This window comes from Alosa pseudoharengus, unplaced genomic scaffold, assembly GCF_046254945.1.
Source record: "Alosa pseudoharengus isolate Yale_2024_CS ecotype anadromous, Long Island Sound unplaced genomic scaffold, YU_APseudo_1.1 YU_APseudo_1.1_scf_12, whole genome shotgun sequence".
Lineage (NCBI taxonomy): Eukaryota > Metazoa > Chordata > Actinopteri > Clupeiformes > Clupeidae > Alosa > Alosa pseudoharengus.
In genome coordinates, this window is record NW_027468587.1 from 15,219,625 (window position 1) to 15,233,043 (window position 13,419).

The window sequence follows — 13,419 nt, forward strand, 5'->3', positions numbered from 1 at the left end:
TGCCATGGTTACCAGCCAGAACGTGACGTCCGTGCAAACCCCTAATACTTCAAGTCATCAAACACCTACTGGCATGCATTGACGGAACGCAACTGTGTGTGGAAGACGTTAGGCTGCGAAAAACAGAAAAAAACCCATCAGAGAGATAGCACAAACATTAGAAGTGACCAAATCAACAGTGACCAGGAACCTTGACGGAGACAAACATTCTGCGGACATTTGTGCCCTCCCCAGTTTAAGTTCTACCGAAAATGGATTTAGATCCAGTTTCAAGACATAGATACAAGCACAAGTAAGGTGTAACAGTAAACATCAGTGAAATGATTTCAAATGTCCAAATGAAATGGCCAAACATCAGTGCAGCTCAGTGCTGGTTTCTTCCATTGGGAATTGTGGCCAAAATAGTTCAGTCTTTGTTTTGTCCTTCTTTACGCTTCTCTCATCTTCTCAGAGGAACTCTAGATCTCATTAGTGACCATTGGGTCCTTGGTTACTTGTATATTACTTGTAAAATGTATTTTACATGTGAAATCTATGAACTAATCATGTTTTGGTACTTGTTGTCTAGCAGATACCAGTGAGAACTGAGTGTGAACAATGCAATTCAGTGAGACTGTTAGAATCATATATGCCTTTCACCTTTTGTTTTTAGCCAGCAGCCATACCCTGACTTTGCTGAATTACTGAAGCTAAGCGGGCTTAGTTAGTACTTGGATAAGAAACCTCCTTGGAAGAGTAGGTTCCTGCTGGAAGTGGTGTTGGTGGCTGGCCAGTAGGTGGCACTCTTCCCTGTGGCCAAAAACTGCCAAACAAATATCAATCCCAATGCCCTATTGCAGTGACAGGGACACTGTACTGCATGAGATGTTTTCTTTTGCATGAATGTTAAATTGAGGTCCTGACTCACCATGGTTGTTTAAGATCCCATGGCACTTATTGCAAAAAGTACATACATGAACACACACGACATGCACAAACACGCACACAAACACATAAACACACATACACACACCCTCACACACATGCACCCACACATACAAACACACCTACTTACACACACAAACACACACACAAAACACACACAAAAAAACTAACTGACATGCAGGCACACACAGTCAATATACACACACAGAAGCACACATATACACAAAAACAACCACACACTCTGCACACACTCAATTACAAACACAAAAAAGGAACAAACTAGGAAATGAACACAATTTGACAAACGTGACTTATTTTTGTGGAACAAAAGTTGGAAGCTCGACTGGGCGGCTGTCATATTTTGTACCGCTCTGCGGTACATCTAGTTTTTTTATACATTTACAGAACACTCCAAACATTTGCTTTTTTGTGGGGTGTTGGAGTATTGTGTGTAGATTGATGAGAAAAAATAAATAATTGAATCCATTTTAAGATGAGTCTGAAACATAACAAAATGTGAAAAAAAGAATACTTTCCGTATGCACTGTATAATAACTGCATGAGGCAGTTTTAATTGAGACGTGTTCATGCATGTCCAACAGTACTTCATGTCATGGACAGTACATATTCCTAGTTACTTACAATGCATGACAACAATGCATCCCAAAATTCTCAATGTTAACATTCAGATTCATGTTCAATGGCCAGACTTAAAAAAAAAGAAAAAAAGGAAGGAGGTGTGTGATGTAGGAAATGTTATATTTGCACATGAAAAAGCCTTTAGCCTTTTACAACCATAGCCTAAGCCTACTGTGCTTCATCACAATCCTACATTTAAAAAAAGTAATGAATTTCAATATAGTTGGTAGACTTAGTCATTGATAGGTAGGCCCTCATCTGTTCAAAGTACATTAAACTATTATGAGTTGTAACATTATATTGATTTAGCCACATAATCATATGGGCATTCTGTCAGTACAGTTAACGACCAGGAGGCACACTATATGGCTCTTGAAAACCCTCTTTTAGTTTAGCTTGAGGCAGTGGTGCACATTGTTAGCATAAGACCAGTCATGTCTTCCTTGCCATTGGACAAACCCACAACAAAAATACTACAATACTGCTTTTGTTGTTACATGGCGATGCCTTGACTTGTTGGAGGCTTTTGTGTTTGACAATCTGATGATTAATTTGTTGGCTTAATTTGTTGGTACCCTTATAGATTAGTTTCATTTTAATTACTATTACAGATGCATTCGTTCATTTGATCATTTTGCCTATATAAGTGGAGAAAAGTAGTCACTGCATGTTATCGCTAAGCTGCTCTGAAAGGAGGTAGCCTAATGTTAGCGCACAGTTGCAGTTTAAAATGCCTTCTAGCACTATGAATCAAAACACTCCCAAAACCAGCATATGTAACATGTTTAAAAACGAACTAAGGGGGAAGGCATCAAATGTATCGAAGCATTTGAGTACACACTGGATAAACTTGAAATCAGTGTCCCTCGACATTAGATTAGGATGCAATTGTCGTTGTCCATGACCAGCATATGAACTGGCAGGGCAATGGCAAGCTGTTTTCACATTCAAAGCTATGGCAAGCAATCTGCACTGGATAAACTTGAAAGCAGAGGAAAGTTTAACATTGTGTGTGCATCCATGGCAACAGTTTTTTCATTTAAAGTTATGGCAAGCCATCTGCAATTAGAATTATGCCTAGAAGCAATGAAACTACAGGTATTGATAATAAATTGAATATACAGTTACATTTTATGTTCAAATTTGTCATAATCAAAAGATCAATTTCATGCTTTTGACCATTGGTTGGGGCATTTTGTTTTAAAAACAAAGTACTGGTTCAGGCACCGTTTTGGCACAACATTATTTTAAAAGTATCAATTTAGCACTGGTATCGGATAAAACTAGCCTGGAAAATCCAGACCCTGGTAATCTAGAAAGATTAAGGGTCTGGCCACGAACAATGTAATGGCCCAACTTGAGGGGTGGCAACAAGCATGCATTTAAAAATCTCACTGCACGCAATTGGATAATACTAGACCATGTTTACTCTGAAGGATTTCGGACTTCAACGCAATCGGATAACACTACGACCAATGTCTACTGTCCTCCAACGTTGCAGCGATGTCTTCATCAGTTTAGCTGGTTCCCCGGGATATCGGGGTAAAAGTAACGTGCATCATTGCTCATTGCCAGAGTGTCTCACAAAGACAATTCTATTGTGCTCTCGCGAGAACTCTGGATTTCCAGGGTAGGATAAAACCCAAACGATACCCAACCCTAGTTGCTTATTTTATAAGTATCGATTTAGCACCGGTATCAGATAAAACCCAAACGATACCCAACCCTAGTTATTATACTGTTTATCACAACCATTTTCCCTTTCATCATTCCCTCTCGCTACTGATGGGCCCTCCACCCTGGTGGCTTATACTGCCAAGGAACAACCAATGAATTACACTTATGAACAACCAATGAATTACACTCCATTGCAATACGGGCATTTTTTGCAAATGTGTATGCATTAGTTACTGTAAATATACTGCTCAATTATTGTGCCATGAACAATTATGTGCAAACAATAAAAATCAATCAAAATGCAAATAGATAGTTCTGTGCCAACAACAGCGCTCAGTTAATGTGCAAATATAGATAAGATAAAATGAGGACGTGACAGCATTCTTGATTCTGTATTTTTCTTTAATTCTTTTTTTTTATATCAAGCATCAGATCAATCAGCATCAAATGTATAAAAACTGACAAGATGAAATTGTCCTTACTCATTTTCAGACTTACACAAATTCCAAACCTATAAGGGGCGTTCACACCAGGAGCAATAACTATAAAGATAACTGTAACTATAACGATATAAGCATCCACACTAACCAACAATAAGAAAAGTCTATCCTTGTGTTGATGAATGTGATACCTAAAATTTGATGGATTCTGATTGACTGTCAGCTTTTTATTGATCTTAATCACTCTGAAACAATGATGTTGTTCTTCATGTATTTACAGTTATATTATATGTGTGGGACATTGTCATTTATATTAGATAGCAATACTTCTTTCCCCTTATCGTTAAAGTTATTGTTTTTTGGTGCGAACAGCCCTTTAACATTTAAGTCCTAATGACAACTGCTTGTAATGGTTTTGTTCAAGTTGACATTTTATTTTATAAATTCATACAAATTTTGTTGATACAACATTATGTTATTACATCTTCTAGGTTGAATGTGGTAACAGTCAGGAAATTATGGCAACAGTCACACTTCAGACATTTCTCGTAAAAAAAAACAGCACCAGCTGAAATTCAACTTTAAGATAGTGTCACTTTGTCAATATTATGTTGATCTTTGATATCAAAAATACTTGATACAACAATACTATGTCATTTCCAATCAGCAATGGCCATACTCAGTTTAGAGTAATGTGTATTCATGTACATTTTAACTGTATTGCTCCAATCTTTACAAAAGTACTTTTTATGTTCCAGATAACCACAAAAATTACAATAGCACAGTTATGGAATGCTGTCAGTGCAAAGTGAAGACAGCAAACACTGTGGAGACACTAGGAAAAGCTCTATAAAATTACATTTGTATATTGTTTTAAACATGAGTTTACCCTCATGCTTGCCACTGTTACAGTTGAATGGTGATGAATAGCCTTTCATGATGTTTTTTATTATTTGTTTAACAGCTTAGAGATCCAACATCTTGTTGGCGCAGAAGTAGGTGTAGATGTGGAAAAATATTTACTTGTCACTTACAGGGAAGCTACACCAGGTGCGTAACTGAAGCGTTCCGTTCGTGACGCGTAAAATCCATTTTAGAAGAATGGTCTATTTTTTTTTACGTACAGTACAGTACGCACCACTATCACGTATGGTGTAGCTACTTCCATTGATTATAGTGGAACAGAATACTTCAGTTACGTGCCTGGTGTAGCTTAGCCCTTAGACATGTGCAGTAAAAAATCCCATGGTCCCAATAAATGGTTCACTAAAAATGACCAATCAAAACTATACATACTTGGTACTGCACCACTTGTAACAGTATTTAGATAAGCTCTATAACAAAATGTGTGTGAGTCCTCAAATTATTTTCATTCTTTTCCCATTAACGTGCCTTCACACAACGAGCCTCGCAGTCTGTTTTGGTTTCGAAACGGTTTCCGTTGCCATCACACCCGCCATACCAGAATTGGAGGCATTCATCTTGCACTGTGTCGTAATACCACTTCAGAGCATACTCTCGACAGCTACCCTCATCTTGCCTGAGGTTGCACACGTCTGCAAAAGAGAAATAAAAGATCACACCAAATGTTTTACACCTCAAGTAGCAAACTTGAGGTGGTGACATTTTACATAATTTTCAATATCAAATTGCACCTTTTATCACTGTATGTCATTTTGGTGTAATTTGAGTATTTTTAAGTATTTGTTCATTTTATGAAGTTATTATTTCAGTGTTATAAAGATGTTTTTTTTTTAGGGATTTTAAGTTCACCAGCTGAGAAGTTTATTATTTTACTACCTTGCACTACGGTTGCATCCTCTTTCTGTTGAAGTACATCTACGTCTGTGAGTACAAACCAGACATCGGACATTTTACACATCAATAGAGCAAAAGAGTTAAATCATGTATTTAATTGTTATACATCCAGTTATTTAAAGAGAAGGGTAATATTGCTGCATGGGCCATTCAGTGTCAAATCACACAGAGTTTAGGAAAATGGTCACTGCACCGTCTCAGAATTTGCTCAGAGTTTGTCTACATAATGTTTAGGTCCCAAAACAAAGACCTGTAACTTCGTCCTTGATTTTTCATAATTTTTACTCTCAAAAATTCCTGATCTTGGAAGCCATATTTGGACATTAGTCTGCCCAAACTTAGTTGTATGGCAGACAAACATGTTCTCAGACTGACCAGACCATTTAAAGTTTGTACTACATGCCCATTTATTTTATATATGGCTCTTTATTTGGAACAAAGTTCAAATCTAGTGAAACCGAGATATTTTTTGTACCCCATTCTGTCTGCAAATACAATACTTTATCAATGTTGTGCCAATATTTGAGGTCTCCAAATGCATATGACATTAAAGATCAAACAAGGTGTGATTGCATTTTTGGGCCATTTTCATAAGACTAAAATGGTATGAACATTAATTTAAAAAAAAATAATGATTTATACCAAATGTCACACTTTTTGCACTCTAGGGCCTTACAAAAAGCATATACAATGTTTAATGATTCAGCCGTACTGAGAAATGGCAATACAGTACTAATATTAATAAAAAATATTAAAAATATTAATGCCCAAACATTGCTTCCAATATAAAGTGTTTTCAGGCTGTAAAACGAAATAAATGTTAAGGTCTGAAAGACAGGATTTGATCAAATATTTTACAGTCCTTGGTTTTGGGGACCATTCATGATATAGACAAGATTTCAACAAAATCTGAGGCAGTGAAGAAACAACTTTATCTGATTTGAAACAGAATTATCCATATTCTTTTTAGTCACATTACAGTATATGTAAGGGAGAATGGACACAGTGTTCGGTTATCAGAAAAAAAACGTACGTTTGAGATTGTAATGCAACCCGACGCACAGTGGAGGGGCCATTATACCTTTTAAGTGCATTATTTTTCTGATAACTGAACGCCTTGGAGCATTATCCTGCTTATACCACTGTTGCCAGTGTTATGTTATTTGCTGTTATAATTTCCCATTTTTAATTACTAAAACTTTCTTGTAGAACTACTTCTTTCCGCCACATATCAACTCATTTCTCAACTTGCAGGAATTTCAACCAACAATGGTATAATTACAGTGTTATTTACTGTTGATTTATTTAACATGATTTTAATAATGTTAGTGTAATGGGACAATCACCATGCAGTATGCAATGACTACTGTCATTTTGCAAGACAATCTTTCTGTTAAAATTAGTGTTAAGTGTTAATGAGGAGAGGTAACACCTGTTTAGTCAATGTTGACAAATACAAGGTCCACAGTGACGTTTGTGGGGTGAAAGGTAATCAACTTACTGTATTGACTGCATGTGTCGAAGCATTCACTTTCCGTGTTAAACCGATTGCTGTTACCATCACAACCGCCGTACCAGAAGGGCGAGCATGCACCGATCTCTGTATTATAATACCACCTCTGCTCATACTTTCCACAAAATCTGCCGGCATCCACACTGAGTTCACACTGAGCTGCAAGCAAGACAATCATGTTTACTTTTTGCCATGCAGGGGAACAGACCAGTTTGAGTGTTAGGGCAAACAGACGTGCAAATCAGGTAAAACTTGCAACAGACAATTAGCCTTTTCAGAATAGACCTGTCAAAGGCTTTCTTTGTGAAAAAGGTGATGTTATGTGTCATTTAGCTTTTATATTTTTCCTCATTTAATTTTTATTTTATTTATATAATTTTAAGAGGAATTACTGGTGTATTAATTTGTCACACGTCTTGAGCATTTTAGTGTTCGTTATAATGATTTTACAGGATTTTCAATTGTTTAATTTCATCTGCTTTGCATACAAGAAAGCAGATGTTTAGACTGTCACACACAGGGAGCACATGATGGCTGCCCTACAGAGCCTGATGTTGAGTCATACAGAAAGTTTAAGTGAGTAAATGAGACTAAGTGCGATGAGCAGAAAGGGTACCATCAGTGTCTCCGCGCCCAATGGCCTGCTGACCCCCATCCTCTGTTTGGGTGTTCCGTGTCTGGTCCAGTACTGTCTGCTCAGTATATTCTTCTACCTCCTCTGTGAATTCTTCCACAACTTCCGTAGTGCCAGTGGATGTTGGCCAAGGGACCCTGAAAAAGAGCATGGGTTTCATTTTGATCTATAAGCAGGGGTGCCGCTGGGGGGTTTAGGACGATTCTAAGGGCCCAGCACTGGCATGGGGCTCCCAGAGAGCTCACCCAATAATACTATATTACCGAGGAGGGGGATTAATGTCTGTCCCTTGCCTATAAGAATAGCCTAAGTACAATATTAGCAAGGAATTAACAAGATATTGATGTCAACCAGATGGTGGCCTATAATTGCACTGACAACTTGCTTTTGAAAACAATGATAATTTTAGTATAAAGGTATTTCTACTCTTATCTAGAACATAGTGTTAATTTTAACATAATTTTACTGGATTGTGATACAAATATATTACTAAATATACTCTTATTCTACTTATTTTACATAATATACCCTTTGCCATTCTAGTAGACAATACGTAAGGGATAATGTATAGAACGCCGGTCATTATGGGGAAAATAAGTCCCGACAGGGCGAACCGGACCCCGACGCGCCAGCGGAGGGGTCTTGTTTCGCCCTGAAGGGACTTATTTTCCCATAATGACCAGCGTTCTATACATTATCCCGCTTATTATACGGCTACTTGCCAAAACGAAAAAATAAACTCCATGATATGTCTCTTTACACTTATTTGTTACCGTTTCGTCGTGGCTTTTGCTGAGAAACAAATAGTTCGCAACACACGCTGAACTTGAATCAAACATTCTTTAGAACACAGTCTGCTTTCACTTTTGAATGAAGTTCCAAGCGCAAACTCCGTTGCCATTGACAGCGGTCATTCTTGTTTTCAGAGGTCCTTTCCCAAGAAATAATGACCGCTAGAACTTTCGGAAATCCCATTCAAGTAAATGGAGCATTCTACTTGCATTGTGAAGAGCCGTATAATAAAAACTCATATTGTCTAGAATGACAAAAATTAGATTATGTAAATGAAGTAGAATAAGAGCATACAAACAAAATCTAAACTGAACAATGAGCATAGCATCACGGTTTCCATAACATCAACTTACACCTTGATTCCGAGCAATCCCAGTGACCCCTAAGGGAAATTCAAAGTTGCAAAGTACTAGAGGTCTGTAGACCACTGGCCAAAAAACATTTGATGTTTTTGTCACACAGAACACATCCAAAAATCTGGAGAAATATAGCCTTTAGAAGTCACATTCTTACTCTTCAAGAGGGCGTTCTGCAGCTTCAAGAACACTCCCTTGGTTTTGTTGCTGGAAACCCCGACACATCTGCTTCATGGTTGCCGAAGGGTATGTGTTCACCTCCCCTGTGTGAATATAAGCAGCCACACCAGAATCACTGCAATGTAACCTCAAATGCTGCTTCATGGAATCATCTACATTCCATGTAAATAGCATAAAGAACACTATGGCTAGTATGAGCACAGAACTTTCGATGGAGACAACACTATAGGCCTGTTGATGTGGTGTGGTCCTGGCAGAATCAGGCTAGATGTGGAGGCACTACAGACAAAAGCTCTTTTACTTAAAAGCAATAGCATAAATGTAATAAAGTGTACACATTGCTTCTCTCACCACATACTTCTAATAAGTAAAATAAAAGTTCTTTTGGAAGTCATAAGTTATTGTTATATGTGTATGTTTGAGTGGGACTACCCATTAGGTCCACATTTGGTGGTGGAAACTTTTCACTAATTAACTTTGGCTTGGCTTTGCCTACTTACATGTAAATCCATTTGACCACACCTTTCTTAAAGCAATTCTTTGTGCAATAGTGCATGTGCGTCTTTAGTTACCGCAAGCCGTTTTCGCTCCCAAAATAGTACCTTATTCTGGTGAGAACATCAATCAAATCAAAACTATAGGCTAAACCAATCTTATACCTTGAAACTCAAAGTACAGATATAAAGAGAAAATGGCAACGGTGAGTTTGTATAGATATAAGTAGAAAAGCAAGAAAGAATGCTGTTTCTCGCATAAGGGATTCCTTACTCTTAACGAAGCTCAGGAAGGTTTGCAAGAAGCGCTTGGCATATTCCTGCTCTCCTTGCTTCACCTCTCCCAGATGGACCATATGTTGCTCCAAGGGTAGGCTGGCCAGCTCCTCCACTTGTGTGGTGTTGAAGGTGTCCCCAACAGTCAGTGTGAACAGCACCACACCCTGACATCTTGCTAATTTGGAGGCATATTCAAGCTGGGCTCTATCCCAAATGCTCGTTTCCCCACCAATAATGGCAAGAACCATTCTGTTCTTACGTGACTTTACGGCCGTCAGGAGGCCTCTTGTGATGACCCACTCCACTGCATATCCCAGCCCATAGGACCCACCAAGCTGCTGCATGCTTTGGAAAATGTGTTTTTTCATTGCACTGCTGTCCTGAAAACTCGTAAAGTCAAACTCCTGTTGGACAGGAACTTGTCCTGCTGTGGGTCTGTATGAGCTGGGAACTGGTTGATACAGGGCAACTCTGGCCTGACCATCAGACCTGGATGGCTGGCTGCTCACAGCGATCTGCTCTACCACTGAACCTAGCAGCTCTTTCACACCCTCATACTGGTCTGCTTGCACATTGCGTGACCCGTCCACCAACACAGCCAGATCTAGGTTCACTTGAACAGGAGCTGGAGTCTTGTTCATATTGGAACAACTTGCGTCTCTTTTACAAGGATCTGAAATGAGTCAAAAGAGAATCACATAAAAAAAAAACCTGTCAGCCGATGAAGGTTAGTCTACAACGTTGTGCACCATCTTTCACATTGATAATAATTTTTTCTAAAATATACCTAATAATTGTATCACAGTCACAAATCTATATACGCATATATGTAGTGCCTCTAAAAAACATTCACCTGTCCGCCTTGGACAGTTTCACCTATTCTTGTTTACAATATTGAATCAAAGGTGTGACGACTAGGTACTGTGAATGACTTGAATTTCCCCTTGGGGATCAATAAAGTATCTATCTATCTATCTGAATGTTCTGTGTTTGCTAACAATAGGTTCTCTTGAATTGTCCAGTGTCCAAATTGTTGCTCAAATTAACTATATGAAATGCTAGTTACAACATACTTAATTTTCATAATAAATTAAATGTAGGCTAGAATATATTTTAAATTGTGCAGGCCTAATTTGAACTACTATTAATTTGGCCATAAATATATGAAAAGTACATAAATATACAGACAAATACATACTTATTCAATTAATGAGACAATGCATCAATGAAATGAACTCATGGATGAATGAATATATAAAATGAATGAGATAAATTATAAATGAATGAACTTTTAAAATGAATGAGATAAGTAATCTCACATACCGTAGCATATTATACACTTTTTAACATCACTTATCTGCTGGCGTTCTTGACCACTCTCCACCAGGCTCAGTATAAAACTTTGGGTTTCATCAGCCTGTGTAACATGAAATACTAATTACTAATGCGCAAGGTCAATGATGTTGACCAAAAACTATATGGCAATTTTCATACAGTGAAACCCCCACATGTCCAACCCCTACATTTGATGACAAGTGAAGACAACAAGGAAAGAATTAGGGTGACTACATGTGCAGAATAATCTGGTGAAAGCACCAATCAGATTATTATCAGAATTTTGAATATTCCATCTTACATAGTAAGTGGAAAAGTAACTAGATTCAGTAACACTTTACTTGACAGTATCGACATAAGAGTGAATGAACACATGACACTGTCATGACAAATGAACCCTAACCCTAATACTAACCTATAACCCTAATCCAAACCCTAACCCTAACTTGTTATGACAAAAACCGAATGACACTTAATGACAGAAGCGTTATGTCATCGACGTTTATGACTTGTTTATGACACGTTCATGACAGTGTCATGTCACTCTTATGTTGATACTGTAGAGTAAAGTGTAACCCTAGATTCCTTCATTCAGGAATCATGATGAACTGTAACTAATACTAACGATTACTCCAAAGGGTATTCATTCTGATTTAATGAAATTGGATTGGACATTTTCTTAATCAGAGTAGAGTATAATCAGACTGAAATCGGATTGTTTGTTACTGCACTAAATGTAATGTTGATGGAGTGTTCAAGGACAGACATACATGACAAATGAGATATGCAAAAAGACATCACATATAAGTTAAGCGTGGCAGTGTGGAGTGGTACCAAATTGTACTAACATAAACCGTTTATTTTCATAACAATCCGTTTAATATTTTTGTGTGTGAAAAGTGAAGTGAAGTCTTCCTATGACCAAGATTCATACACTTTTTTCTTCATTATTGTACTTACCTCGAAAGCACTTCGGACATTAGGGGCATTCCTGAAGGAGATGACAGCAGGGTGAATGTCGTGGGCTTTGAATTCCAGGACAGCAGTGTTAATTGCCTTGATATCCTGGGAGGCTCCATTGGTGACGAAGACAGCCACCTTCCGCATGAGCAGACCCTTTCGTGTGCGCTTAAAGACATGTCTGGCCACGAAGCGCATGGCTGTCCCAATGTTGCGGCGGTTGGAGGTGCGTTCCAGGGCAATGTTATTCACCTCTTCGATGAGGTGCTTCTTACGATGGTAGTCTGAGAACCGGACCAGGTACTTCACACTGGAGCTGAAGGACACAATTGCCACCCGGGCGCCCCTGGGGCAGTTGCTCTCAGCAATGGACATGTCCTCCAGTAAGTGATGGACAATGGCGCGCATCCTTTCAAACACCTCAGGGGTCACATCCTCAGACATGTCGAGGGCTATCACCAGCTCAGTGGGGTAGGCTGGGCACTCTATCAGACCTTAGAACACAATACAAGAGTGTTATCACAGAAAATAAACTGGTACTATAATTTTATACTATAACAATCACTGGCATCTACAACTGTCAAGTAAGTGTAGATGATATAGAAATGTGTGATCTATTTTGGCTTGACAAGCTTTCAAGGGTTTATAATCCTTTCAAGGGTAGATAATAACACTAGGATCAATCAAAAAATATGATTTCTTTTAATGCTGATTACTTTAAACATGACAATAACTCCACGTCAACAATAACATGTACGTACCAAAAAAAGACATGTTTTAAAAAAAACAAACAAAAATGAAAACCTTACCTGAGGCACAAGCTGTTTAAGAAGAAGGTGACAGATAATTAGTCAAAATCATTTATAAATCAAATACAGAATGATATGGAATAAAATAATAGTACTGGCCCCTGGCCATGGAACTCTTGTCAAACTGTAAATATATGAATTTATGGCAAACAGAAACCTGTTACTTACTTCAGTGATACAGCATGCAATAATAGTATAAAATGTAAACATACCACAGTTGTCCCGCACATAGTTGATTAGTTCGCAGTCCTGTAAAATACAGCGTTTACATTTCAAAGTTGTAGAATGTCACTAATGTAACCAAAGAGAAACCAAGAACAAGGGGGAAAAGAGCGTACACTCATCTGTCTGGGTCCTGGAGCTCCTCTGGAGCCCTGAAAAGTAAACAGGACACTTTGAATCTGACCTAATCTCACCTTGCTTTTCCATTGCTGTAGGCATTCAGGAAACAGCACTGAGAGGATCAAAGACAGCTGGACATTGCTCCAACAGGGCCATTTACTGTCTAATGAAGGAATTGCCGTACATTGAGCTGATAGTATAATCCAAAGTGGTTTACAGAGACAAAG

At 38.2% G+C, this 13,419-nt stretch overlaps 1 protein-coding gene across 3 annotated transcripts in view; it reads right to left on the bottom strand.

Annotated features, from left to right (window-relative positions):
- Nucleotides 1-3,627: 3,627 nt before the first annotated feature.
- Nucleotides 3,628-13,419, bottom strand: part of col6a4a (collagen, type VI, alpha 4a) — a 37,060-nt gene continuing 27,268 nt past the window's right edge. The window contains exons 33-43 of one of the 3 annotated variants that reach the window (XM_076280217.1): nt 13,189-13,224; nt 13,063-13,099; nt 12,851-12,862; nt 12,042-12,535; nt 11,070-11,163; nt 9,742-10,419; nt 8,951-9,056; nt 7,628-7,782; nt 7,000-7,170; nt 5,481-5,525; nt 3,628-5,236 (exon numbers count right to left, since the gene is read on the bottom strand). In XM_076280217.1, coding sequence (XP_076136332.1) covers nt 5,064-5,236; nt 5,481-5,525; nt 7,000-7,170; nt 7,628-7,782; nt 8,951-9,056; nt 9,742-10,419; nt 11,070-11,163; nt 12,042-12,535; nt 12,851-12,862; nt 13,063-13,099; nt 13,189-13,224 — 2,001 coding nt within the window. In that variant the 3' untranslated portion in view covers nt 3,628-5,063. The remainder of the gene's footprint in view (nt 5,237-5,480; nt 5,526-6,999; nt 7,171-7,627; nt 7,783-8,950; nt 9,057-9,741; nt 10,420-11,069; nt 11,164-12,041; nt 12,536-12,850; nt 12,863-13,062; nt 13,100-13,188; nt 13,225-13,419) is intronic. The other 2 variants (XM_076280220.1, XM_076280221.1) reach the window with 2 other exon arrangements.